At 40.9% G+C, this 12,107-nt stretch overlaps 2 protein-coding genes across 2 annotated transcripts in view; one reads left to right on the top strand and one right to left on the bottom strand.

Annotated features, from left to right (window-relative positions):
- The window catches only part of LOC116047883 (B-cadherin-like), a 68,342-nt gene that overhangs the window by 38,895 nt on the left and 17,340 nt on the right, over nucleotides 1-12,107 (top strand). The window contains exon 5 of the mRNA XM_031296908.2: nucleotides 11,448-11,588. Within this exon, the coding sequence (XP_031152768.1) occupies nucleotides 11,448-11,588 (141 nt within the window). The remainder of the gene's footprint in view (nucleotides 1-11,447; nucleotides 11,589-12,107) is intronic.
- LOC118493264 lies at nucleotides 3,178-7,938 on the bottom strand. The gene is made up of 5 exons (XM_035992691.1): nucleotides 7,678-7,938; nucleotides 6,206-6,272; nucleotides 5,223-5,337; nucleotides 3,731-4,037; nucleotides 3,178-3,630 (listed from the first exon to the last, which is right to left on the bottom strand). Exons 2-5 carry the CDS (start codon nucleotides 6,270-6,272, stop codon nucleotides 3,493-3,495), a joined length of 627 nt encoding a protein of 208 aa, XP_035848584.1. The 5' UTR covers nucleotides 7,678-7,938; the 3' UTR covers nucleotides 3,178-3,492.

The following is a 12,107-nucleotide window of genomic DNA, read 5'->3' on the forward strand; positions in this document are numbered from 1 at the left end:
ATGGCAATGATCAATTTCTTGTATGTCAATTTTAGATAATGCTTTTTTCTACACAGCATTACTATTTAAATTTGTATGATGTCATTTATTATGGAGTGCTGTTTAATTGTTTATTATTGCATCTATGAAACTTTAGAACCTATTTTGTTAAAGCCAGAATAGATGATATAAGGGCTCCAATTTATTATGTGTGCATTTTTTTGCTGGCCCTGCACTGCTCTTTGCAATAACAAATAAAAGATAATAAGCTAATAATTAGTATAATTGGTAAAAACAGTTTAAGACCAAACTGCTTTTTATACACAAAATCAGCCTGTATGTGTCTGCTTAGCTTTCCGTGGCTCCTCCTTAACCCTCTGGGGTCTGAGGGTTTTTCAGATACACAGATGATTTTGGCATGCCTGATATTGTTGCATGTAGGCAGTATTTTCCAAGTCACATGACTTGTATTCAGCACAGGTTTAGCTACAATAATAGCCAAGTAGAATGTATTTCATGATTGCACTTCGAAGTATGCAATTTGTGAAAGAAAATTACCTTACCAATTGTGACAACCTTTTTGGTCACTTTAGGAGATTCTGTGAAGTCTTGGGTATGTAACGAGCACAAATACTTTCATCTGCACAAATACTTTCATCTGCTCTCTTGTTTTATACAACTAATTTGCAATTTAAAAATTACTGTCTTTTGTTATCAAGGGTTGGTGGTGGGAGGGGTAATGACACTGAATTTGCAAAAGGGGTTGTTAACAGATCAGCCCAGGTAAATGCAACTGCACAAAGCTTACAGCAGGGCTATTTAACTACTATTGTTCAGGGGGACACGTTTTCAGAAAGCTCAGTGCCTGGGGGCTGGAAATTTTCCTGAGATATTTTCAATAAAATAAATCTTGTTTCTGACAGAGAGAGAGAGACGGACACACTGGTTTGTCAGCCAGCAGCTAAGCTTACAAGAATTTGCTAAATTTCAAGATTGTTGGCAAACAACCCCAGAAGGTTAATGAGATATGTTGGCCTGAACAACAGTAAAGGCCCTGACCCACCAAGCTGATAGTCGGCCGCCGGTCCTAGTTGGGCCGACAGCGACCAACCGTCGGCCTAGTCTGTGCGGTGTGTCCCGCCGACGTCGATTCGACATGTTGAGTCGGCGAATTGGCTGTTAAGCTTGGAAACAAGAGTAAGGGAAACAAACAAACGACTATGACAGGCACACCCAAGGCTACTTTCATTTTTCATCTCATCTGATCAATCCAAAACACATAAGAGCTATCAAAACTGGTCAAAAATGACGTTTGAATGTTCCTTCTTAAAACACACCCCAGATAGCAATTTATCTTTGGCCCAAATGTGGCCCACATATGCAGTTCTCTTATGGCCCACATTTGGCCTTGAATGACGGCGCTGACCTCAGGTGAGTGTGGCTCCCGAAACTCAGCCACAGGTCCCCCTAATGTGGCCCAAATGTGGCCCACATATGCATTTCTCTTATGGCCCACATTTGGCCTTGAATGACGGCGCTGACCTCAGGTGAGTGTGGCTCCCGAAACTCAGCCACAGGTCCCCCTAATGTGGCCCACATATGCAGTTCTCTTATGGCCCACATTTGGCCTTGAATGACGGCGCTGACCTCAGGTGAGTGTGGCTCCCGAAACTCAGCCACAGGTCCCCCTAATGTGGCCCAAATGTGGCCCACATATGCAGTTCTCTTATGGCCCACATTTGGCCTTGAATGACGGCGCTGACCTCAGGTGAGTGTGGCTCCCGAAACTCAGCCACAGGTCCCCCTAATGTGGCCCAAATATGCAGTTCTCTTATGGCCCACGTTTGGTTTAGTTTGAAATGTAAACAGACTACAGATAACTAGTTACCCAGTTTAAAAAGTAACCATTTTAATTACTTTATCAAAGTAGTGAAATTTATTACATCTGATTACTTTTTGATTAGTATTCTAAACATGTTTATAACTGGGCTATACAGCTGAATAACAGTGAATTTAAACCAGGCAGTTTAAACCTCACAGTAGTACCAACATAGTCAGACTTATAAAATGCAATATCTACATAAAGCTACATATAAGCTTTTTAATTGAAAAGATTTTTTCAGATGTAACCCCATTGTAATACTAAATTAATTACATTTTTCCTCAGTGACTAGTTACATGCAGTTTCTTGCTCCCAAACCTATAGAAACACAGTGAACCAGCAGCTATCAGGGTGTGGCAGCTGACTGATGTGCATTCGCAGATTCAAACAGTTTAGAATTACAAATTTACAAATGTTCCCTAAATACCTCAATTGCCTCAGAAATGCCATGGTAGATGCTTGCTAGCCCTAACCCTGCACCCAGAGAACCTCTAGTGCATACTCAGTTACTGCAGTAAGGAAAGTCAGACGGGTGTATGGTAAAAGTTAGCTTGAAAATAAAGTTTTTAGGCAGCTTGGACTGAATTTTGTAATGCTTTTTATTTGCACATTTAACAGTTAAGACTGGTCCTGGCTGGTTTCTGTCTCAAGTTCTCTGGCTGTTTCTGTCTTTTTAACTCTGGAACTTGGAGATTGTTTCAAGCTACAAATTGCCTTGAACCTTTTCAAACTCAAAAGTGGGCCTATGTTGACAATACCTGACCAATTTGGTATTCCTAGCTTCATGTTTAGGTTAAGTGTGTTCAGTATTATAGTTTTGTCATTTTAAGAAAAAAGGAACACATACCAATATTGAACATTTGAAAACACACTAAAAGAAAATTAATCTTAACATTTACTAAAATAGAACATGTTAATAGTATAAAATGAATCTTAACCAATCTATAAAACACAATAAAACAACTATTTACGTGTGTGTGTGTGTGTGTGTGTGTGTGTGTGTGTGTGTACCCCCAGGATCCTCCAACTTAAATTCAAGGCTTTTTAAGACCTTTTTAATACCATTTCAAATTAAATTCAATGCCAACTTCGTACCCATTCCGACAGAAGTATGAGGGGAAAATGTAAAATCTGTATACATTTTTCAACCCTAGAAAATAATGATGTACAAGTAGGCTACTTGAATTAAATAAAACATTTTATTTAAATTATCAGTCATTTAATACAATTTACTGAATAATAATATAATCGAATTAAATAAGATATATTACACTGCATAATTTTACTTTTACTTTTGGTACTTTAAGTATATTTTGATAATACTTTTGTACTTTAACTTAAGGGAGATGTTGAATGCAGGACTTGTAACTGACAAGTAACTTGTAACTCTACACAGTTTTTTTCTACTTTTACTGCAATACATGATCTGAGTAAGTCTTCCACCTCTGTAAATCACCAATAACAGTCATGCATGAAAACCTGCAGCAATGTTTAACACTGAAAACACACAGCTCAGTTCAGCGTTTACTTGCAGCTCTGCTACAGTAGCAGATAGCCGTTAACATTACCTGCCGGTCACATCGTCTCTAAATAGTCCGCTCACACTGAAGTCCTGCACAGATCAAGAGATGTTAGAGTCCGATGACTGCTCGATACGCTGCCCTTCTCGCCCTCTCCGAAATCTTTTTAGACAGGTTGAGTTGAGCCTCGAGCGCAGTCAGCGCCACCAGCCTGCCGTACTGGCTCGTCCTGAGGGCCTTCTCTGGTGTCTGTTGAGGAAAACAAACACAAAACACAGAGTGAGGTCTGATGTAACAGACATAAAATGGACTGAGTCTTTAAAGTACATATCTTAGGAGTTTTACTTACATTTTGTAGCCTCGCTATAAACTCCCTCTCCTCCTCCAGTCCCGAGATCCCTGACTCCTGGTAGGGGACAGGGGTTTCGTCCTCGGAACTGGAGGAGGAATCAGGATTGTGGGACCTCTTCCTGGTGGTGGAGGCTTCTGGTGACTCTGGTGATGGTACAGTGGGGGTGAGGGCCTGGCGGAAATCCCTCATCCTCTTTGACTGGGCCACGTTCAGGCTGAGGGCGTAGAAGCAGTCAGCTGTGGCCGTGTTGTGGCACAAAGGTGGCCACCATCTTCTGCTGCTCGGCAGACAGGTTGTTCTTTGCCTTAAAACAGTAGAAGAGAAAAGATTGCTACAGCCAGCATATAGCTTTCTGATCACGGTCGGAAACTAAGCAATCAGGAAAAGTTAACACATTGAACATTTAAAATTAAACAGCTGATTAACGTGAGCTTGTTGCTCCGTGTGAGCTGATGACCTCATCTGTTGACATTTCTGAATGCCTTCCTACAGCTGCTTCATAAAAGCTTTCCACACAAACTAACGTACATGTGTCATTAGTATAGAAAAAAAAATTGATTTTAACTGTGTCGGGCTCAGACACAAACTTCTTAATGCCTGTCGGACGCGGGCCGGGCTCGCACAGAAAAATTCGGCCCGATCCAGACTCTAGTGTGTGTGCATAACGTTATGAGCAGTTTGCAGTTCACTGTGCCGCTAACTGCTCGCATCATCTGTACCGATGATCTAACATGTCCAGGGATACCATATATCGTCTGCAAAAACTCCCACAGTTGTGCACAAGGTCTAGGATACTGTACATCAAAAACATAAAAAGCCTTAAAGCAGGCATCTACTGCCCCAAGAAGAGATGGGTGCTCCAGGGCATGTCCATGCACTATAACAAAGGCTTGCGATAACAGATGCCTGTCCCCAAGAAGAAGCACATGTGGGACCTCTGTGCTTGTCCTTTTCGTAAGGTATTCAGCGATGTTTGTTCCAACGTGTAGAGAGAAAAAAAACTTTATAAAGACACCTTTACTTCAGATATTAACCCTCGTGACAGGCATAAGCTTGAGTGATAAAATGAAGGCCAAAATTATATATAATCTATGTGGATTTAAATTATGTATTAAGTAATGGGTTAACAACTGGAAAACTATGTCTTTCTGTGTTTGCTCTAACAACATTTCGTTTTAATAATGATAACAATAAACTGAAACAGATCATTGTTGTGCAGTGGTTTGGTCTGACACGTGTGTGATAGGTCTGAGAGAGGTAGGTAGTAGAGGATGGATACCCCAACTGAGCCCGACTGGACCCAATGGGCCAGGCCGGGTTCGGGCAGATATTTAGAAATGATGTTCGGGTTCAGTCACATCACAACCAATTTTAAGCGGGAAATAAAAGGAAAATGTATTGAGGTCTGCAAATCTTCAGACAATCTGTTACAATACTTGCTGACGCTTGTTTTATTTGTTACATTTGTATTAACTCACAGGCTGCTCACCTATGAAAGCTTTTGTAGATTCGGCGTAGCTGGGGCGGACCGTCTTTCTCCGGATTTTGTAGGTGCCGGGGGGGGAGCGTCACCACAGGTAGCAGAAGCAAAGCGATGTGCCTGTCTGCAATATTGCAAGCATAAAAGTCAAATGTAAAATTCTACAACTCTGTATCACATTCTGGCGACTACATTTCAAAATGCAAAAAAAGATTCCCTGACCTTGCTCTGACTTTACTACAAAATGCTCAAATTCCTTGATTTTCCGTGCCTGGTATAGACCCTCTTAAATGTCACGGCATTCCAGAAATGTAGTATAGTGCATGCAGAGCAATGCATTATATTGTTCTTTTCTTGTTTCTTCTTTTTATCATTATTCTTCTTCCAGGCCCTAATTTGACTAGAACCGCTTGCTGTAGAAATTCCATTCAAAATATTGATGAGTTGGTCCTTGTGCAAATTTTGGGTCTATGTCTTCTCATGTGATTTATACTTTGAGATACTGAATAAGAACTAATAAGCTCTTTGTGACATCAGTGAAACTTCATTGAACTCAATCTAACTTAATTACATTTGCAGCACCTGATCATTGATTAAAATGTGTGAAGTCCAGAGAAAATTTAACTCAGGTTCTTTTTTTCTGCATGGAAACTGGTCAAATACTAAGCCGTATAGATGACATGTTTCGTTGATCGGACCAGTATTATACTAAAATATCAGTGATCATAAAGACATTTATTTGTAACAGCAGGCCTATGCTATTTTCAGACTATTTGTTGATTTACAGCAGGATTGTTAAGTGCTGCATCAAAACCAAACCTACAGGATATATTGTTGCATTTCGGGGCAGTGGTATCAGAAAATATTACCGGCAGATACCCACATTTACAATATCAGTATTGGACATGAAAAAGTTGTATTTTGCCATTCTTATTCATAGTACATATAGGTCTTTTACTAAAAACTTATAAGCTTTTATAAAATGTGCCTACCTTCAAATGTAGAGAGTAAATCACCCAGGTCCCATTCTACCAGTTTATTTTGAACATGATCATCCATCTACAGGAAAACAATAATAATAAAAAACATTACAAAGCTGCCATATATCACTTTCAATAAGCATTCAGAAATGTCAAGCAAGCAAGCGGTCATTCTCATTACGCCAACAACATTTGACAGCTAATAACATAATGAATAATCAACAATAGTTATTTTGGCAGGCAACACACACACGCGCGCGCACACACACACACGCGTGCGCGCGCGCGCACACACACACACACACACACACACAATTCACTGCCAGCACAGGTTAGAATCAGCCAATTTCTATATTGCATAGTGGAATTCAGCTGCATGGAGGTAAAGTACTCCGTGACAATAGCTCATGCAGGTCAAATTTAACACGTTGGTCCCAATTGATTAGACTGACGCAAGACTTCTTTGCCAGGTTGTTCACTAACTAAAATGAACCTATTGGCGGGAACCGGCGATGTGTTCGCCTGTCTTTGTCAGCATTACAATTTGTATTTTGTATTTAAAGGAACTACATAAAAGTACTTAATACATAACATTTAGTAACGTTACACAAACAGCTAAAACACATGCAAGCCTGAGCATTCAAAGTAGGCTACATAATCACTGAATACAAATTTCGCTCTTTTTTCTGCATGTTCACAATTCAGCAAGCAAGATGGCGGCGTTCGTCTTTTAACACAGTCACGGTCATTCGTAACGTAGGCTGAGGACGGTTACCGGTAAAAAAAAATTTGCCGCGCATTTTAACACTTCTAAATTAAAATATCCAAAACTAATTTACCGTTGGCAATGTCCGTACGTTACTAACGGTCGGTGGATTAGCTAACATTAGTAACGTTTTATTCATAAACCGCTCCTTAAACCGAGCTAGCTACCAAGCCAATGTAGCATACAATGACTCAGATATATCTTAATAAAAAAGAAAACCGATAGACAACGTAACTTTGAATGTGCAAACAGACATAGAAGATAACAACGATACAGCCTTGAAATGTCTCCATTAACGACTCCTTTGAAATAACGTTAATTAAGTTAAATGTCACACTTCATAAGCTAGCTAGCTAGCAGCTGGCTAGCTTATGTGAGTCATTGTATGCTACATTGGCTTGCTAGCTAGCTAGCTAGGTTAGTGCCATGACAAATGTTAGCACGCTTAAACGTAGCTAACGTTGATTTAGCTCGGTTTAAGGAGCGGTTTATGAATAAAACGTTACTAACGATAGGTAATCCACCGACCGTTGGTAACATTCGGACATTGCCAATGGTAAATTAGTCTAAAGTCTAAAAATGGGTGGCAATTTTTTTACAGCTAGCAGCTAACTAGCTAAGTTACGTTAGCTAATGTAACATTAGAGTTTATTCTAGAAGCACTGTTTAACAAAACACATTTTCAGCAACAAACTACCGGTAAAATGAGAATGCTTACCTCGCTTCCCTGCCCCAGGAACCAGATGTGTTTTTTAAGAAAATTAGTTGCTGCTGTTCCGACTCATCGAGAGCGAGAGACGACGATGTGGGGTGACTGGGGGTTACGTCAGTTGAAGAGGTGCGCTTGTTTTTCCCTGTGTGAAGATCCAGCGGGCGGGGTGCCAGATAGAGCGATCTCTTCAATGTGTTTCTGTCTTCGCCCGCCGTAGTTCTTTGCTGGTATTTATTTGTAACGCAAATCGTGATAGGATTTATATTTAATAACGTTACTTGAATAAAACGAAGCTAAAACATAAAGTTATTATTGTAATATCGTTAGACTGTTTTTAAACTAAGCTAAACCATCTGATCTAATCTACGAAACAAACGTTTTTTATACGTCTTTTATGTCACGTTTTTTATTCTTCCCATACCATGTCATGACTCGTGTGTGTGTGTGTGTGTGTGTGTGTGTATATATATATATATATGCGTGTGTGCGTGCGTGCGTGCGTGCGTGCGTGTTAAAACAATGTCATCCAAAATAAGGCGGATCAGCAGTGTTGAAAAACTGAAGCCTGGATTTCGTTCAACGTCATCAACCCAATGCAATGGGTTATAATATGTTTAACCATTTTGTAACCCAATTATGGGTAAATTTATACATTTCAGGCTTAACCCAGCATATGAGTAACCAAATTAACCCAGCATTTTTAAGTGTGTAGGGTTTTCCCTCAATGTCCTATATATGCCTTCCTGCTTCATTTCTTCTTGTATTGAGGAACAATGTGGGTTGATTACTGTCATTTTTATTTTGCTTGACCAACAGGTTGCTGGTTTGATCCCTGGAGTGACAGGATAAATGTGGGCAGTCAAGTGAAAGAGCAGCACGCCCTTCTTTTTCATTACCACTGCTGAAGTGCCCTTGAGAAAGGCACTTAGCCCACACATGCCTTAGTGGAGATGTTCAATAGCCAATAGATATGACTGTGTGATTGTGGTGGGCAGCTTTTAGAATAATAATAAATGAAATCAGTTTACACAATTTTGTTTTTGTTTTTTACATTTCCCTTCTTATAAAAAAAGTCATACCAGTTTTATCCACTTCAGAAATGCTAGCTAATAGCCTTGCATGAAATTATGAGATAAATGAGACATTTTCCAACATTTTAAAGGGACAGCATATTTACCAAGTGTATGTGTATGTACAGTTGTGCAGTTAAATGTACAGTACAGGAAGTGATGTCAGAACTCAGATTTATTCAGAATAAGGATTATTGTTGAGTCACAACAGTGCCATTACAGGGAGAGAGACATTTTCATAATATTATTTATAATATTTAGTTGGTATTTTATTTTGTTATGTTATCCACGTCATAAATGTGATATTGGTGTAAACATCATTGCATTTAAAATGGGAGCGGAATATATTTTTTAAACTCAAAATGCTGAGAAAGAAAAAAAAATGTATTACAGTAAAAGTCAATAATTTAAAAATGTGTCTATCCAGTGGCATATGAATATTCTGCTGTTGTAGTCAATCTTCAGCATTTTATGCATTTTGTGGTCTGAGATACTTTTGCGCACACCACTGTAATTGAGTTGTCCCCAAATATTGCTGAGACATGACCTATCAGGGATAACATAATGCAATGCAGTGCGGTGTCATGGGGGAGTGACATTCAAAATAATCAAATATCAAATAAATAGTCTAGATTTATTTGCCTCATAACATCACTATATACTTCCACATAACTCTTGCCCAGTGTATCATATTAAGGCTATCTGCTCTACAAGACAGGCCAGCATACTTCATCCATAAAATGTGGTCTGGCTCACACAGCCCTTGTTGTAACCCTGGCTCTTTACATTGGGACCACCACCTGACAGTCGGCGCAACCTAGGTTGGGCCCGGCTTCTTACATTTGGGCCAGGTCTGGCCCACACGACACTCACCATAACCTAAGTCAGGCTTGGCTCATTTAATTTGGGCCACATCTGGCCCACACGACACTCACCGTAACCCAGGTCGGGGCCGGCTCCTTACATTTGGGCCAGGTCTGGCCCACACGACACTCACCATAACCTAAGTCAGGCTTGGCTCATTAATTTGGACCAGGTCTGGCCCACACGACACTCACCGTAACTCATGTAGGGCCTGGCTCCTTACATTTGGGCCAGGTCTGGCCCACACGACACTCACCGTAACCCAGGTCGGGGCCGGCTCCTTACATTTGGGCCACATCTGGCCCACATGACAGTTGCCCTAACCCAGGTCGGGCTTGGCTCATTACATTTGGGCCAGGTCTGGCCCACACGACACTCACCATAACCTAAGTCAGGCTTGGCTCATTTAATTTGGGCCACATCTGGCCCACACGACACTCACCGTAACCCAGGTCGGGGCCGGCTCCTTACATTTGGGCCACATCTGGCCCACATGACAGTTGCCCTAACCCAGGTCGGGCTTGGCTCATTACATTTGGGCCAGGTCTGGCCCACACGACACTCACCGTAACCCAGGTCGGGGCCGGCTCCTTACATTTGGGCCACATCTGGCCCACATGACAGTTGCCCTAACCCAGGTCAGGCTTGGCTCATTAATTTGGACCAGGTCTGGCCCACACGACACTCACCGTAACTCATGTAGGGCCTGGCTCCTTACATTTGGGCCAGGTCTGGCCCACACGACGCTCACCGTAACCCAGGTCGGGGCCGGCTCCTTACTTTTGGGCCACATCTGGCCCACATGACAGTTGCCCTAACCCAGGTCGGGCTTGGCTCATTAATTTGGGCCAGGTCTGGCCCACACGACACTCACCGTAACTCAAGTTGGGCCTGGCTCATTCCATTTGGGCCACATCTGGCCCACATGACAGTTGCCGTAACCCAAGTCAGGCGCGGCTGATTACAAGTGGGCCACATCTGGCCCACTCAACATTTGCCATTGCCGTAACTGAGCCTTAAGTGCCAAAAGTGGCACAAATTTGGCCCAAATGTGTCTGCTATCTGGGACAGCTTCGAACTATTGGAATAACTATTTTTGCAAATAAATGTCCATAAGATTGCAAATGTAGCCTACAACCAATGAGATGTACATGACTACTTGTTTAGGCATTTACCGAGTCAACAGCTATCCCTCTGCTTCGCTCCGCTCCCACTGTAGGGAGACTTCTTTGCGCCACACACACACACACACACACACACACACACACACACACACACACACACACACACACACACACGACAAAGCTCCAACATCAGCTGCTCACTGGTTAGCTCTGACTACCAGCTCTACGTCGCTTTATCAGACAGTGTTTTCACAACATTGAGTCAAATACCACATAGCAACACATCTTTCAGTCATTTTCCCGCCCCTCTGTTGCTTTTTTCATAATATGCTGAGAGGTGGGGTTCTAGTAGAATTACATCGTAAAGTTGCTCTTTAAGGCAGTTATTTTAAAATAGTTTGCTACCAATTACTAGTAGTTAATGTCATTAGCTGTTTAACAGTATGCATTAATCATGTTTTTTGTTTTAGCCTGAATGAATGAAGGACCTCAGTCTTTCTGTAAGACATTACAGTTTGTCAGTGAACAATAACTACTAGACAAAAGATGCTAGAAGAAAGTCTTTCTGCTTTTCAAAGCATTTTTACAGAACTAACATGATCAGATATGTATGCATTGTCATTGTAATTTGCTTGATTCAGTTTTTTTAGGCCAATTAGAATCCAATGTCTAGTGCCTGTTGCACCATAACTGGCTACAAATGTGCATGTTCTTTCAGAGTGCCACTGATCAACAGGTGCCCATTCTGCAATTTCCCAAGTCGGTTGAGGGGCTGAGGAGGAGGAAGAGAGAATGGGTTATTCCAGAAATCAGTGTCGTTGAGGATCACCGAGGATCCTACCCCCTAAAAGTATCTCAAGTAAGAGAAAATAAAGCCCCTTGTACCTGAGTATTTGGTACTGAATTGTATTTTTAATATTTCTTTCTGAAAAGAATTACACCCATATATTTTATTTAAAAAAATATATATATATTTACAGTACAGTGTTTCCCACAGGTTGAGAATTTACTTGTGGTGGTGGGTGGCACAGGATGTGTCAGCGTGGCGTTTGATGGCTGGGTTCAGTAATATACTAATCAAACAAAGGTTTATCAACTATTTATTGAAGAAAGTTATTATTACTAGATAATTTAGAAGTAATTATTTACAGATAAAGCAAACCACACTAGAAGATGATACAGGTAAATTGTAGCCTATGATGTGCTTTGTTAATTAAATCTGGTTGGTTCAAACCCATTTGAAAGTGTTTATACTGGTCCAAGCCTACTCCACACTCTTCTCTAAATAAAACCATAGTTGCACTTATTTAACCATTATCTTGTGATAAAAAGTGAATTTCCTTTTGTGGCTCTTACTATGTTTTTGTGTGTGTAATCA

The sequence above is a fragment of the Sander lucioperca genome, chromosome 15 (genome assembly GCF_008315115.2).
Source record: "Sander lucioperca isolate FBNREF2018 chromosome 15, SLUC_FBN_1.2, whole genome shotgun sequence".
In the NCBI taxonomy this organism is placed as follows: Eukaryota; Metazoa; Chordata; class Actinopteri; order Perciformes; family Percidae; genus Sander; species Sander lucioperca.

Bases quoted from the DNA above. Each gene is read 5' to 3' on its own strand.
- LOC118493264 (XM_035992691.1), bottom strand. From the start codon at position 6,272: ATGGATGATCATGTTCAAAATAAACTGGTAGAATGGGACCTGGGTGAT. The intron at 5,338-6,205 runs GTAGGCACATTT...GCAATATTGCAG, and splicing joins TTTACTCTCTACATTTGAAG to ACAGGCACATCGCTTTGCTT. The intron at 3,631-3,730 runs GTAAGTAAAACT...TTTCCTCAACAG, and splicing joins TTATAGCGAGGCTACAAAAT to ACACCAGAGAAGGCCCTCAG.